At 40.7% G+C, this 16,641-nt stretch overlaps 1 protein-coding gene across 3 annotated transcripts in view; it reads right to left on the bottom strand.

Moving 5' to 3' along the window:
- Positions 1-3,211: 3,211 nt before the first annotated feature.
- The window catches only part of LOC143036412 (uncharacterized), a 362,560-nt gene continuing 349,130 nt past the window's right edge, over positions 3,212-16,641 (bottom strand). For 2 of the 3 annotated variants that reach the window (XM_076203749.1, XM_076203747.1), the window contains 2 exons: positions 10,863-10,979; positions 3,212-5,444 (listed from right to left, as the gene is read on the bottom strand). In XM_076203749.1, coding sequence (XP_076059864.1) covers positions 5,309-5,444; positions 10,863-10,979 — 253 coding nt within the window. In that variant the 3' untranslated portion in view covers positions 3,212-5,308. The remainder of the gene's footprint in view (positions 5,445-10,862; positions 10,980-16,641) is intronic. The other variant, XM_076203748.1, reaches the window with a different exon arrangement.

Here is a 16,641-nt window from a genome sequence, read left to right as displayed (position 1 = left end):
ATTTTTTTCACAACAATGTGACGATGTTGGCCGTCACAAAGTCGGGACGGCACACTTCTCCGTGATGTTCCATGAGAACAAGAGGAACAGCCATGGTGACATGAAAGAATACGCCAGCATGGGCTACCGTATATAAATATTTGGTATAGGTAGGTATCTATCGAATCTTATTTTTCATGTTTAAATAGGCCTAAACACCATGAAACATGATCAATATTCATGATATTTGCCCATGTTCACAGCATCCTAATTTGAATATTTATGTTGGCTTGTTGCTTCACTTTAGGTATGGTACAAATTCCGTTGCAGCCGTTCATAAACTCGTGTCAAACACCTGACTACAACACCCTCTTTCGGGAGTTATATTAACTAAGTCACCTCGATGAGAAACTGTCATATTTCACCACTGCCATTGCAGGTTCAAAGCTAAAACGAAACAGTCTGTAGTTTGTTTCAGTATTAAACAAAAAATGGTAAAGACGAATTATTTCCTCAAGATATAAAATGAACATTTTCTGTAAAAATCCCGAAATTTGTCTGTATATTTTACTTTCAATAAACTTTTTTTAGATTATATTTCCTACAAACTATTTAAGCTAGAAAGTAATAAGGGACCAACGCACAACATGAGTCATATACCGGTACATGTAGTTCTGACTTTTTCTTAGTTGTGTCCTGATTGATGCCTAAACTGACACTTAATTTAGTGACAAATCAACAGATTTCCCAGCGGTGGCTCTAGCCAATGAAAAATACTTCTCCATGTAACCTTGTTCACATGATATAAATACCGAGGTAAAACTGCATTATAGACAAATACCCGGCAGGGGCCACACAGACGAGAAGACAAAGCCAAGTTCAAGAAGACAACGATGCCACCCACAAGAAGAAAGACTTATGAAGCTGGCTTCAAAGTAAAAGTCATTCTATTTGCCAAGGAACATGGGAATCGAGCTGCGGGAAGAGAATACGGCATTACCGAATCCGTGATCAGAGGTTGGAGAAAACAAGAGGATGCGCTAAAACAAACCAAGAAGTCCAGGAAGGCATTCCGTGGTGATAAAGCAAGATGGCCAGAGCTAGAGAACCGGATGGAGGCATGGGTAAATGAACAGCGGGCTGCCGGCAGAGGAATATCAACAATTTCAATTCGTCTGAAAGCTAAGGCCACTGCAGAAGAAATGAACATCAGCAAGTTCCACGGAGGTCCCTCTTGGTGCTTTTGGTTTATGAGAAGAAAAGAACTTTCCATCAGGCAACGCACTACCGTCTGTCAGAAACTACCGAAAGATTGGGAAGAGAAGTTAGAAAGCTTTTGGTCGTACACAAAGGATGTCGTACAAGAACATGGTATTTCACTCGACCACATCATCAATATGGACAAAGTTCCTTTAACGTTCGATACACCTATGCATCGCACAGTAGAAAAGAAGGGAGAGAAGATGGTACCAATAAAGACAACCGGGCAAGAGAAATCAAGTTTTACAGTCATGCTGAGCTGTACTGCATCGGGGAAGAAGCTACCGCCAATGTTAATTTTCAAACGAAAGACAATTCCAAAAGAGAAGTTTCCGGCTGGAGCTGTTGTCCGAGTAAACCTCAAGGAATGGATGGACGAAGACATGAAGCACGAATGGCTCGACAAGTGTTACATCAAGAGACCAGGTGGTTTTTTCAAGACGTCCACTTCGCTGTTGGTGTTGGATTCAATGACGGCCCACAAATGTGACTCAGTGAAATATCACCTGAAGAAAATGAACTCTAAGATATCAATAATACCTGGTGGATTAATGAAACTTCTCCAACCTCTGGACATCAGTGTCAACAAGGCATTTAAAGACAAGCTTCATGTGATTTGGGAGAACTGGATGGTCGCAGGGGAACATTCTTTCACAAAGACGGGACGACAAAGACGAGCAACATACACAGAAGTCAGCAACTGGGTTTTAGAGTCGTGGTCAAAAGTGACAATTTCATGCATTCAGAACAGTTTCGCAAAATCTGAAATGCTGTCTCCAACTCTTCTGTCAACCGCAGATGCTGAATCGGAGGATGATGATAATATGGATCATGAGGATACGCAAGTTACGTCAGCAGATCTAGCTGTTCTCGCTGATTTCTTCCACGATGATACGGAGGACGAAGAATTCATGGGATTATCAGATTCTGAAATACGTTAATCTTGGACAATATAGTTTGGACTTGCATTCCATTCGGACAATTATTTTGGATTTTAAGTGCATAAAATATAATTATTTTAGTGGAATTTGTGCATTAGGACATTACTGAACAATGTGCTGGTTGTTTTATCACACCTGTGAACTTTTGTTGTGGACTTCTATTCCATTCGATCGGACACTAAAAACTTTTAAATGCATGCAGATTATACTAGTATTCATTGTGGAATTTGTACATTATGCGCATTTTTTGTTTTACAATGTGCTGATTAATTTTCAGTGCTTGGACAATACCAAATAACGTGCCGATTGCTTTTATCATAACAATGACATTACTGAATAATTAAAATGTGTTGATTTTAGTCACCAATTGTGAACTTTGATTGTGCGCCAATTGCTATTGCCAGCTTGCAATGTTTTGTCTTGACATGCATGATACAAGCTGTCTGCTTTATGTTATGGGCAAACAATAGGATGTGTCAATGCCAATTAAGACACAGTGTTCCATTTCTCAGAACCTGGCTTGGACTGTCAGCTTACTCAACTGTCCTGTGATGTTTGCTTCAAGCTTGAGTGTCTGGGCCAACTTCGTCAGCTTTCTTACCTGTTGCCTTTGTTCTCCATTGTGAATAAAATGTATGCAAATTGTTTTTCATGATGTAATATAATACACAAAATATTTTATATTCGTCTTTGTTTCCTTTACTAGCCCCCGCCCTAGTCTAGGCCAGGGGTCCCATATACACTTCAGGTTGGCCGTTCGTGTTGAGTTGAGGATACACAAAACCTCACTAGGTGCCTAGACCTTTTTGGTCATGTTGGTCATGTCATGGCCAGCATGACCAAGCACCCAAAAATGCCCGCCCTAAACATGCTCAGATGGATGATAGTAGATGAGCAGTGAGGAGTAGATGCAGCCGCCCCAGCCATATGCCAGCAAGCAAGCAGAGCCCATACATGCATACATGATAGACCATGTAGACGGAGCCGGGAAAAGAAAAGAAAGACAAATGAACAATTTTTATTTAAAATAATCGTTGTTGTAATAAATATAGCTGAAATAGAAAAAAGTTAAATCTATCTCGCATAAAGATCATGATATGACATGTACTAGTATGATCATGATGATGGGAATCCCGAATGACGGGAACTGGGAACAGGCCAAGACTGGCATGACCATGATGACTGGGTTAGGGTAGGCCATCTTTGCCAAGCCTAGCGCTATGGAGCGTTGAGATGTGGAACTAAAATTGGTTCTCAATTCTCTCGCCAGTTGGCAATCGGGTATGCGTGTTATACGTCGGTGTGCGCTATCTGTGTACTGAGATAACGAAGTGCATGGGTGCGCATTATAACCCAATGCGCATTTTAAGCTGGAAAATACGGTATTAATAAAATATATTTGATTCAAAACTGATTTTCACTTGTGCCATTTTTACCTATTTTTTCATTTGTGCCATTTTTACCTGTGCCGTTTTTACCTGTGCTGTTTTTACCGTGCCATTTTTACCTGTGCCATTATTACCGTGCACCGGTGAAAAAATCTATACATTTGATAAAAGTAATAAACCTATTTGCATGGAATGACAAAACTCATAATTATGAATCACACTCATTAATTTGTAGGGTAATCATGATATTTAAATCTAAAACATAAAAAATGGTAAAATAAATGCTGATTTATGTTAAATTAATAAGCATTTCAAAATAACAAATACTGTTGCCTTGAATTTCACTGACTGGAAATATGTAGACCCACAGTGGCTGGCAATGGTCCTTGGGTGCTCCCAAAGTCTCTAGAAAGAAATATTGGACTGTTTTTGGTATTGTATGAGACTGTTTCTATGTCAGTAACTTACAGCAGTTAGAAAAACAGATCAGTTACTAGCTAATAGATTCCCTTATATGGAATGATAGGCCCAACACTAACAGTCCCTAGAAAACATCACAATATATCTTCCTTGAGTAACTTATGGTCCCACCCAGAGGCCTGGGACAACATATTGACTGATGAAGGAGATGCAAAGATATTAACAAGACATTTTGACTTCGGTTCAGAGACAGAGTGTCAGCCCCTCAGGGTTCCACCTCCTAATGGAAGTGAAGATATTGATGAGTTCTGAAGACAGGAGTAGGGAGATGATTCTCTCTGACATTCATTTTACAGGACCACCATCATGGGTCTGAGCATTTCAAAATTCTAATATAGGAAAATTTTATGATCTTAAAAGGTCTCCATTTTCACTAACAAAACAAATCAGAGAACTGTGCCCAGTTTTACTCATTTCTAACCCAACAATACTGCTGCCTAAATTCAATACTACTACAGAAATACTCCCATACTGTTTTCATACGTAAATCCTACCATTTCAATGGTACTCACAAATCATACCTATAGATTTCAATCATCAACAGCACTCAATTCTAAAGCAATTAAATCACTGCTAGACATTTATGTCAATAATCTTATACAAAGGCTGGTTCCACTGGTGGCAAGAAGCTGGACATATATATGTAACAGTAATAGTTGTTTTGTAGTACTTGTGCATCTGATTTATCAACCATTGTACATAATGACTGGTGATACCCAACACCCTCTCCTCAAGTAGTGGCACATGCTTGTCTACTCTGAACCTTGGTAAAGTCACCATTAAATTGAATATATCCCTTTTATTCAGTTTTTGGTGTACACCAGGGTGGTTGATCATACATTGGAAGGGTGACTGCAATTCACCAACTGTATCCCAAAATATATAAATTACCTATCAACTACAGACCTTCAAATGCTTAAGCAGAATATCAATCTCTGACTACACTCATCAAATATATCTTCAAAGCTACATCATCACTGTATTCCACTGTCTCAACTCTACTATTAAATAGCATTCAAAGATTAGAACTCAAAAAGTAACAAGGAAGAATACTATCATCACAATATTTAACCAAACACATCTCTACAACTCCATTTACAACAGCCCAGATTAACCCAATAAAAACTGCTGTATTCATACTGTTTTTTTGTTGTATATGTTAATTTCTTGAAGTTGTAACCTCCCTATTTGTTACCTAGGTAGATGTTACCCCATCTTGTTCAATACTTGAATTATTTTACTATTGCAATTTCTCCAAGTCTAAAGTTGCTGCTGCTGCTGATCAGGTAAGAGTCTTGCTAGGAGGGATGTGAGCACCAAAAGACTTGCTTGGAGACCTGGAGCTTGAAGACTTCGCATCCAGACAGAACTATAGACTTCTCGAAGAGCTAAGACTCTGTTATAAGGGCAAACTTGTTTTAGAATTAATGAAAAATTACATTAATATTTTCTATTGTTCTTACCTGGAACAATATTTCTATTTTCTATTGTTCCTATCCTGGAGGAAGAGGAAAGGGACAAAAGGTAGGGAGGTTCTTAGAGTGAACTCTTTGAATGAGAAGGAAAAGGAAAAGGAGTATGGAAAGAAGCTGAAGGAGGAGTGGGAGGGAGTAAAGGGTAGAGTAGAGCTGGGTGTGGAGGAGGAATGGGGATGGTTCAAGGAGGGAGTCATAAAGTGTGCAAGGATGGTGTGTGGAACAAGAAGGACAGGGGGAAATAGAAGAAAGGGTAGTGAATGGTGAGATGAGGAAACAAAGAAGGTTGTAGAAGAGAAGAAGCGAGCTTTCACAGTTTGGTTACAAAATAGGACGAGGGAGTCATATGAGAGGTACAAAGAAAAGAAAAGAGAAGTAAAGCAAAAGGTAAAGGTTGCAAAGAGGAGAGCAGATGTGAAGTGGGGTAAGAGTTTGACAGAAAATTTTGAAAGTAATAAAAAGATGTTTTGGAAAGAAATTAAGAGAGGAAGAGGAGGCGAATCAAGTAGAGAAGAAAAGGTAAAAGGTGCAGATGGAGAGATGATAATGGAAGAGAAGGCAGTAAGGGGAAGATGGGCAGAGTATTTTAGGGAGTTGCTAAATGTGAAGGAGGATAGGGAAGGAAAGATTGCTGCAGTGGGAAGTGCAAAGAAAATGAGAGTGATGAATGAGGAGAATGGAGGAGAAATAAGGAAGGATGAGGTGAAGGCAGTTGTTAAGATGATGAAAGCATGTAAGGCACTTGGTCTGGATGGATGCCATGCAGAATGTCTGAAAAAGGGAGGTACAGTGATGGTGGACTGGTTGGTGAGGTTATTTAATGTTTGTTGGAGAGAGGGTAGAGTGCCGGAGGACTGGAGGAGTGCCTGTATAGTTCCTCTTTACAAGGGAAAAGGGGACAAGTGTGAATGTAGTAGTTTCAGAGGGATTAGCTTGAGTGTAGTTGGGAAGGCTTATGGGAGGATCTTGATTGAGAGGATTAGGAGAGGAATAGAAGGAGTAATTGGTGAGGAACAGTGTGGATTTAGGACAGGTAGAGGTTATGTAGATCAGATCTTTGTGGTAAGACAGATATGTGAGAAAGCTATAGGAAAGGGGGAGGATGTTATTTGGGCTTTTATGGATCTGGAAAAGGCTTATGATAGGGTAGACAGGAAGGCACTGTGGGAGGTTATGCAGATATACGGGATAGGAGGAAAGCTTCTGGGAGCTGTCAAGAGTTTTTATGAGAGTAGTAGAGCTTGTGTCAGGATTAGAAATGGAGAGAGTGAGTGGTTCGAGGTAAAGGTGGGACTTCGTCAAGGATGCGTTATGTCACCCTGGCTGTTCAACTTATACATGGATGGGGTAGTGCGAGAGGTAAATGCAAGGGTAGTGGGCAAGGGGTTGGAGATGGTTAAAGAAAATGGAGAAAAGTGGGAGGTGAGCCAGCTGTTGTTTGCGGACGACACTGCGCTTGTGGCAGGATCGGAGGAGGGATTGAGGAAGTTGGTGGCAGAGTTTGGGAGAGTATGTGATAGAAGAAAGCTAAAGATAAATGTGGGTAAAAGTAAGGTGATGAGATGTACAAGGGGTGAAAGTGGCAGTAGACTGGAAGTGAGCATTAAGGGAGAGCGACTGGAGGAAGTGGATAGTTTTAGATACTTGGGTGCAAATGTGGCAGGGAAAGGGGGAGTGAAAGTGGAGGTAGAATGTAGATTGAGAGAAGCGAGTAAATGCCTTGGTGGATTAAAGAGTGTAATGAGGAATAGACATTTGGGAATGGATGCTAAGAGGAGACTGTATGAAGGAGTGATTGTGCCAACAGCACTGTATGGGGCAGAAACATGGAACATAAGAGAAGAAGAGAGAAGGAGTTTGAATGTGTTTGAGATGAGGTGTCTGAGAAGTATGATGGGGGTTACTAGGCTAGAGTGAGAAATGAGGAGGTGAGGAGGAGAACAGGGGTGGAAAAGGAGCTGGGAGATAGGGTTGATGAAAGAATATTAGGATGGTTTGGACACATGGAAAGAATGAGTGAAGAAAGACTAGTAAAAGAGGTGTGGAAGGCAGATGTGGAGGGAGTGAACATGAGGGGACGTCCTAGGATGAGGTGGATGGATGGGGTGAAGGGGGCTTTGGGGAAGAGGGGAATGTCTGTTGAGGAAGGACGGGAGAGGACAGAAGACAGGGGTGAATGGAGAATGGTGGTATATGGATGATGTTGTGATTGCATGAGGTGGAATGGGCGGGTGGATGGGGGGTGAGGTAGTATGTGTGAGCAAAATTTGACCCAGCCTGAAGGGATTTCTCCCCGTTCTCTCCTTTTATGCAATGGGGGGACGGAGAGGATGGGGATTTAATGAAGCGGCCTTGCTGTGGATGTGCTGTGTCTTGCGACACTGCTTCTCACCCAGGGCAGTGGACAAGGTGCAGGGATGACCCGTCATTCAGGAGGTGCTAAGATAAGAGGGAGGGTGGAGGGGTGTGGAGTGTATTCAGGGATGGAATGGGTGGGAATGATTTTATGCCTTTTTCTTTATGGCTACCCCCCTTGTAAGGGGGAAAAAGCCTTGGTATATGTATGTATGTATGTCCTACCTCTTCCAACATTTTTTTTACCTTTGTCTTTCAAACTGCCACATCATATTTTTCCTCTCCGTGAACAATCATAATATTTTTATTTGTCTTGTTATATCTGTGCACATTTATTCCATCTTTACTTAATTCAAAATAAAATTTGGAGATTTTTCAATCATACACAAACAGATGATGCAAAACTGTTGAAAGTGAGTACTGAAATGATTTGTTATTCATTTCAGAGAGCTCTGAAGAGGGTTTGGGGATGGAGTCTGAAGTGGTAAGTGAACTTCAACATTAAGAAATGTAGCATAATGGAATTTGGAAAAAGTAAAAAAAAGGATATCAGGACAATATAAAATTGGTGGAAAGGAAGTAAAGAAAGTGGGATCTGAAAAAGACCTGGGAGCAATCATCACAAAGGATATCCCCTGATAAACCAATAAACAAAATTGTCAGGGAAACCTACAACTTTCCAAGATCAAAAGTGGCTTTTACTTACTTGGATGAAGAAATGGTAAGGAAAATACAAGGAAAATTGAGAGAACCCAGAGAGCAACTACGAAGATGGCCCCAACACTATCAAAAATGTCATATAAAGACAGATTGTCAAAACTAGAATTGCAGACTGGAACAAAGAAGAGAAAGGGATGACTTGTTGACCATCTACAGAATCATGAGAGGTATGGAAGTCCTTGATAGAGAAGACTTACTAAATTGGGATAAGAGAAATACAAGAGGACATGGAAGGAAGCTCAAAAAGGACAGTTATAAAAGAAACCTGAAAAAGAACAGCTTTCCCCACACAGTGGTGGATGTATGGAAAAAACTCGACAAAACAATAGTGTGTGCAAAAAGAACACAAGAATTTAAGAGCAAATTAGACATGGCAAGGTACAGAGACGGGACACCACAAGCATAGCTCCCCTTCCCGTAAGATAAGACTAGGTAAATACTAGGTAAATACACACAATGAGTATTTTGATACACAGTCAGTTTGGCTTCAGATATGGAAGTTTGTGTGTGTTGAACCTTTTAAGCTATTGCTTGAGAGTGGCTGATGTGCTGCAAGAGAGAGAGGGGTGGGTGGACTGTGTGTACCTCAACTTAGAGAAGGCTTTTGATAAAGTACCTCACAGTCGACTTATGTGAAAATTGGAGCACGCTGGAGGACTGAGAGGGAAACTACTAGAATTGATGAAAAAAAAAAATTGAAGGAAAGATACACGAGGACAGTAGTAAAGGATAAGATGTCAATATGGACACCAACAATTTCTTTTGTCTATGTCAATGACATGATGGAAGGAACAAAATGACAAAAAAACATACATATACCAATGGCTTTTTCCCCCTAACAAGGGAGGTAGTCAAAAAACAAGGGCATAAAATCCACTTCCACCCATTCCATCCCTACATACTCCACTCCCATTCACCACCCTCCCTCCCTCTTATCTTGGCTCCTCCTGGATGATGGGTCATCCATGCATCTTGTCCACTGCCCTGGGTCAGAAGCAATGTAGCAAGACACAGCACATCCAAAGTAAGGCTGCTTCATTTAATCGGTGCCCCCACCCTCTCTGTCCCCTCATGCAGAAATGGAGAAGACAGGGAGAAATCCCTTCAAGCTCCATCAAAATATCATTCACTCCTACTCCCTCAACCCCCATCCCCTGCCCACTCCCTTCCAAGAATCACAATATCATCCATACACAACCATTCTTCACTCAACTATATCTTCTGTCTTCTCCCTTCCTTTCTCAACAGACATTCCCCTCTTCCCCAATGCCCCTTTTACCCCATCCATGCATCTCATCCTAGATTGCCCCCTCATGTTCACTCCATCCACCTCTGCCTTCCACACCTCATTTACTAATCTTTATTCATTCTTTCCATGTGTCCAAACCATCCCAACACTCTATCATCAACCTTATCTCCCAACTCCCTCTCCAACCCAGCTCTCCTCCTCACCTCATTTCTCACTCTATCCAACCTAGTAACCCCTTACATACTTCTCTGACATTTCATCTCAAACACATTCAAACTCCTCTCTTATGTTCTATGTTTCTGCCCCATATATAGTATGGAAAAAGATTGTGAATTGCTACAGATAGACCTGGACAAGGTCTGGAAATGGAGTCCTCCATTTTCCTCATTTACCACTGTCATTTTCTTAGCGGTTCCCACTGCAACTACCTTTCCCTCTATATCTTCCTTCACATTTAGCAATTCCCTAAAATACTATGCCCATCTTCCTCTTACTGCCATCTCTTCCATTACCATCTCTCCATCTGCACCTTTTACCTTTTCTTCTCTACTTGATTTGCCTCCTCTTCCTCTCTTAATTTCCTTCTAAAACATCTTTTTATTACTTTAAAAAAATTCTGTCATATTCTTACCCCATTTCACACCTGCTCTCCTCTTTGCCTCCTTTATCTTATGCTTTACTTCTCTTTTCTTTGTACCTCTCATATGATTCTCTCATCCTATCTTGTAACCAATATGTGAATCCTTGTTTCTTCTCTTGTGCACACAACAAAGATGGCAGGAAGAGACAACACAGCGCATGAATGATGACATCAGCAAGATGGCAGCAAAAATAGTAAATTTCTGTGTAAATAGCAACAAGATTTCCCCCATAATTTGACTGTGTAAATAGAATTATGTGTATATAAGGACGACATGCATAGAGGCACTGTGTGTGTATATATATATATATATATACATATACAATATATATATATATATATATATATATATATATATAGTAAATAAAAACTCACTTATTGGCCAGGTCTGTGCGGACGGTAGGTGGAAGGTTGGCAACCCCAGGGTTGACGACAGCTAGGCCCATGTTACTGCGTGGATTTGTACCCATTGACACCAAAGCTCGCCCTAGTCTGTCCAGGAATACAAAGGAGAAAAAATATTAATAATACAGGTACACCTCACCTTAAGCCATTAATTGGTTCCAGGAGACACGACGTAAGTTGAAAAACGACATAAGTTGAATTTGCTTATATGTAGGCTAGGTAGGCCTGGTGTAGCCTAGGCTAAACTGCTAATAGCCATTCCCCAGTACTGTATTTTACTTATGAATGCATTTTCGATAAGATAAGGTTAATAAAAACCTATTTTAAATTAAAAAAAAAAAAAAAAAAAAAAAAAAAAAAAATTACCTGTAATTAAATTTACCAATGCGTACAATTTGGTGATGTTTACATCATTAAAAGCTAATTCGCGGTGATGTACTTTATAAATGCAGTCAATAACATACAGTAAAACAAAACAAAAAACAAATAAAAAATATTTTAAGGTTACAATCATTTTGTAATAAGTGAAAAATAAAATAAAGTATTTTTTATTTACCAATGCAGTACATACAATATCTTGATGTTTATATTGTAGACATTTTATCATTGCCATTTTATCCTCCAGCGAAATACCATGATGCTTAGCAATTTCACTAGGACTTTTCTTAGGAGGCATGGGGGCAAATATTACAGATACAAGTGAATGTTAATGAGAAAATCTACAAAACTTCAGTAAACAGATCATAATCCAAAACAATTGTAGGATTCAAGACGCTGCCTAATGGTAGATACAGTATTGGAACTATTGTTGCCCCGATAAGTAAGAAAATCAGCTGATTTCATGTTCTAGTCAACTATGCCATACTATTTTATGGTATGTATTTTAGCAGTTCGCATCCATTCCCAAATGTCTATTCCTCATTACACTCTTTAAACCACCAAGGCATTTACTCGCTTCTCTCAATCTACATTCTACCTCCACCTTCACTCCACCTTTTCCTGCTACACTTGCACATTTGGGAATAGACATTTGGGAATGGATGCTAAGAGGAGACTGTATGAAGGAGTGATTGTGCCAACAGCACTGTATGGGGCAGAAACGTGGAACATAAGAGAAGAAGAGAGAAGGAGTTTGAATGTGTTTGAGATGAGGTGTCTGAGAAGTATGGTGGGGGTTACTAGGCTAGATAGAGTGAGAAATGAGGAGGTGAGGAGGAGAACAGGGGTGAAAAAGGATTTGGGAGATAGGGTTGATGAAAGAATATTAGGATGGTTTGGACACATGGAAAGAATGAGTGAAGAAAGACTAGTAAAAGAGGTATGGAAGGCAGATGTGGAGGGAGTGAACATGAGGGGACGTCCTAGGATGAGGTGGATGGATGGGGTGAAGGGGGCTTTGGGGAAGAGGGGAATGTCTGTTGAGGAAGGAAGGGAGAGGACGGAAGACAGAGGTGAGTGGAGAATGGTTGTATATGGATGATGTTGTGACTGCATGAGGAGGAATGGGCGGGGAAGTGGGGGGTGGGGTAGTATGTGTGAGTAAATTTTGACGCAGCCCGAAGGGATTTCTCCCCGTCCTCGCCTTATATGCAAAGGGGGACGGAGAGGGGGGGGGGTCGCCGATTAAATGAAGCGGCCTCGCTGTGGATGTACTGTGTCTTGCGACACTGCTTCTGACCCAGGGCGGTGGGCAGGGTGCAGGGATGACCCGTCATCCAGGAGGTGCTCAGATGAGAGGAAGGGTGGGAGGGGTGTGGAGTGTATTTAGGGATGAAATGGGTGGGAGTGTTTTTATGCCTTTCCCTTTTTGGCTACCTCCCTTGGAAGGGGGTAAAAGCCTTGGTATATGTATGTATGTATTTTAGCAGTTACTGAATCTTAATATCATTTTACATGCTTTTATTCTTATTTATTGTAACATGAATTTATGTGCTTGAAGTGTTTTTTGGCGTTTATGCGATTCCATTATCATTGGCTAACCAACATAAAGTCAAGTATAACGACAACTTGAATTTTATTTTTCCATATATTATTTTTGAAAACCGACATATCTTTGAAAATGACATATGTTGAAATGACGTAAGCCGAGATGTGCCTGTATCTGCTGGCTCAACTTTCACTGAGTGGAAAGTTACAAATTTCATCCATCAGTTGCATACTACACAAACATATACTCGTACAACTTACCACCAGTACCACAAAATACATCTAGATCATAGAAACAAGCTCTTCAAGATAGAGAATCAAATTCAATAACCTCCCTAACCCTAACAGCAATCCCACAGAAAAATTCCTCTGGAGATAAGCAAGAACCATACTAACATGCTTCTGTTTGGGACACCACCCAGCTTTAAGACAGTACCAATATAGAATAGGCTTGGCCACAGAATCAAACTGCCCCAAATGGAACTATCATATAGGGGATACTAAACACTTCATCATACATTGCTCCACACTAATAATTTCCACACAACACAATATTTCTTCAATGGGTGACATTTGGGCCCATCAGAAGCCATTTCCAGTTACTTGGGAGTCATGGGTCTCTTGGAAAGGAGACTTGGGGCAATGGATTGCTTGATGTACTGCTGGTATATATATATATATATATATATATTTTTTTTTTACTGAATTTAGTGGGTTGTACTTATGTGAAGTAATGAGATGGGTGAGTAGGGTTAAGAACTATGGGATTCTGATTCCTCATTTTCTCTATTTATGCATGAGGGGATAAGGAGGGTGGGTAAAATGAAGCAGCTGGCCCTGCTGTGGATGTGCTGTGTCTTGCTGCATTGTTTATGACCCCAACAGGGGGTAGGGGACAGGGGTGACCTTTCATCCACAAAGAGCTAAAGAGCTCAGATAAAAGGCAAATGGATGACGTATGGGAGTGGGGCGGGCGCATGTCCTGGCTGGCTACCTCCCTTATTAAGGGGAAAAAGCCTATTGGTATATAGATGGATAAATAGACTTTATGGAAGAATTTTGGTTTCTGTGTGTGTATGCTTTTCTGGGGCAGTGTTGGTACTTCCTGTAATTATTCTCATTGCTCTACTTTGTATAGTTTTTAATTTGTCTTTGTTTTCTTAGTTGTTGTGGAAGTGTAGTTAAGTATTATTCTCAAATACCAAAGAGATTTAACAAGAAAGCAAAAGCCTGACAAGAGATTGGGGTGGGGGTGGGGTGGGGAGTGGCAAAGGCCTGGTGCCTCGGTGTTTAGGGGGCCCAAGAAGATTAAGGACAGAACTAGGGTTTTATGTAGCTAGAGCTGCTAAAGATTTTTTTTTTTTTCTTTTTATAAAGTTGTGTATGCAGATTAGCCATTTCTTCTTGTCTTTTCTCTAGTTTTTCCATCATCAGTAGCACCCTTTTGATTGGTGGAGGCATTCTCAGAGACCTCAGCTAGTGAACTCAGTCTGCTCTGAGACCTCAGTTAGTGAACTCATTTGCTGCCGAGAAACCAGCTAGCAAATACCTCTTGTTAAATTTATCACTTCCTGTGAAATTTAAAGTACATCTTCAAATAGTGACAAGTGATTGCATTGTGTTTTTGTAATTGTATATGTATAGTGTTATAGAAATACAGGTATAAGATAAAGTGTAGTGTTCTAGTAATTTAGAATAAAAACAGTAGACTATTACTGTACTCCAAAGGTAATAATATAAGGTAAGCAGAGTAAGCTTTGTGTATTTAGTTTTAGTGACTGCTTTTATTTCTTTTGTTGAATTATATTTTCTCTTTGCCATTTGTATTGCCGAAGGAGTGAAATGGTTTATGAAGGTTGTGTGAACCGGGAGGACTGTCTCAGGATATGTGAAGAGGAAATTTGTCTTCTCAAGAGTGTGTTCTGTGAGAAGAGTGAATCCTTCCCATAACCCAAAGAGCGCTCCACCTCTTCCACTTCTGGTACTGCCATGAGTGAGTGGTGCTCTGCAGGGTCCCATTTGTTGTGCCTGCAATCAGTAAGCAGGTACCCTGTGGAGCAACCACTAGCTCTGGCCAATTGTTTTGCTCTGCTGGAAAATAAGGTGCCTGGAAATTAGGAGTTCTTGGTGGTGGGGGACTCCATGGTGTGAGGCTATGACGATATCCTTCAGCAGAAGACTAAACAACGTTGCAAGCTTGTATGTCAACTGGGCCGTGGGATCGCCAATTGTACCCAGACCATGAGGGAGCAAAGGCAGATGAACATGGTTACAACTGTTTACATGGGAAGTAACAATGTGGGTAGGGTGAGATCAGAGGAACTTGTTCAGAATTACAAGGTCCTCCCCCAGGAGATGAAGGAACATGGGAGCTGTCACGTAGTCTGTGGGATCCTTCCAAGGATCTATGGTGGCTTGTGTTGGAACAGTAGAGCCATAGGGATCAATGAGAGGATATCACAATTGTGCACACAACTGGGATAAAACTTTCTTGATCCTTGGTATCTCTTTTCCAGGCATCATGACCTTTATGCTTCTGACTGGATCCACCTTACTCGCAGAGGCAAAGATATTCTTTCAAACCTCGTTGTGGGATTTTGTAATGAACTTCTTCCTTTTTTGGGGTAGAAACCCAATGGGAAGGGGAAACAGAATGTATTGGGAATAACAGAGTAGGGCATAGCAATAATAATTTTAGGATATAATGTCAGTAGAGGACAAAATATCAAATAAGGATGTAATGTCAATGAAGAACAAAATATTATGATTGGATGTAATGATAGTGGAGGACAAAATATCATGGTAGGATATAATGTCAATGGAGGACAAAATATCATTTTAGGAAGTGATGCCGGACAGAATGATCAATGAACAATGAGTGGCCGGTGTGGGACAAGGAGTACATGAGAGATCAGATGACTGAGGGACCAGATGTCTGTGATGGTGCAAATGTCCATGAGGCACTGAATGTCAATGAAGGACCAATGTCAATATAGAGCAAGGTGTCAATAAAGAACAAAATTATAATGTTATGCATGATGTTGAAATCCAAGTCAAAAAGAAATAATCATGAGTGGATGGGTGGTGAGATAAACACAGGGAACCGTTAGGAATTCTGACGTTTCGTCCTTACCAGGACTTCTTCAGAGTACGTACACCTTCAAACAATTCACACTCTAAATACCCGCCAAAGCTCTCCGCGTTCCGCCATGATTGACCTGACCTCTTGTCCTCCTCCATTCTGCCTCGTGAAGTATCAAATGGCTTGTCATTTTTGTTAATTTGACAAACCCATCGCGGTGGTTGTTGTTTGGATGGGAAGCGATGTAAGCTGCTTCAGTTATTTTTCTTCTTTTCATAGGAAGTCCTTTCTACAGCACCTCTATTCTGTCCCAGTCTGGTAAGTGGCCATGAGTATCTACATGAATCACTAGCGAGTTTGATACTCGGTGTGCCTTGACGTCATTCCTGTGTTCAACTGTCCGCTTTTTTATACCTCTGCTGGTTTCTCCGTAGTAGCTCATAGGACAGTTTTCACATGGTATCTTGTAGACAATACTATTTTCTTCCCTCTTGGCCATGACTTTGTTCTGGTTCTTAACAAGGTCTCCTATTTTCATTCCCATGCTGATCACAATCTTGACACCGGCTCCAGTGAGCAACTGCCCCAACTTGCCTGAGTGGCTCGAGTTTGGCATGGACAAATACCCCCTGCTATCATTTTCAGTCGCATCTCCTCTGTTCCTTATGATTCTTTCTGCTATCTTTAAAGCCTTTTCTCTAAGTCGGTGCAGCAGCCCTTCCGGATAACAGAGTTTGGTGA

Source organism: Oratosquilla oratoria, chromosome 20 (genome assembly GCF_046742065.1).
Source record: "Oratosquilla oratoria isolate Oo_2021 chromosome 20, ASM4674206v1, whole genome shotgun sequence".
NCBI lineage: Eukaryota > Metazoa > Arthropoda > Malacostraca > Stomatopoda > Squillidae > Oratosquilla > Oratosquilla oratoria.
This window is presented reverse-complemented; position numbering and strand designations above follow the sequence as displayed.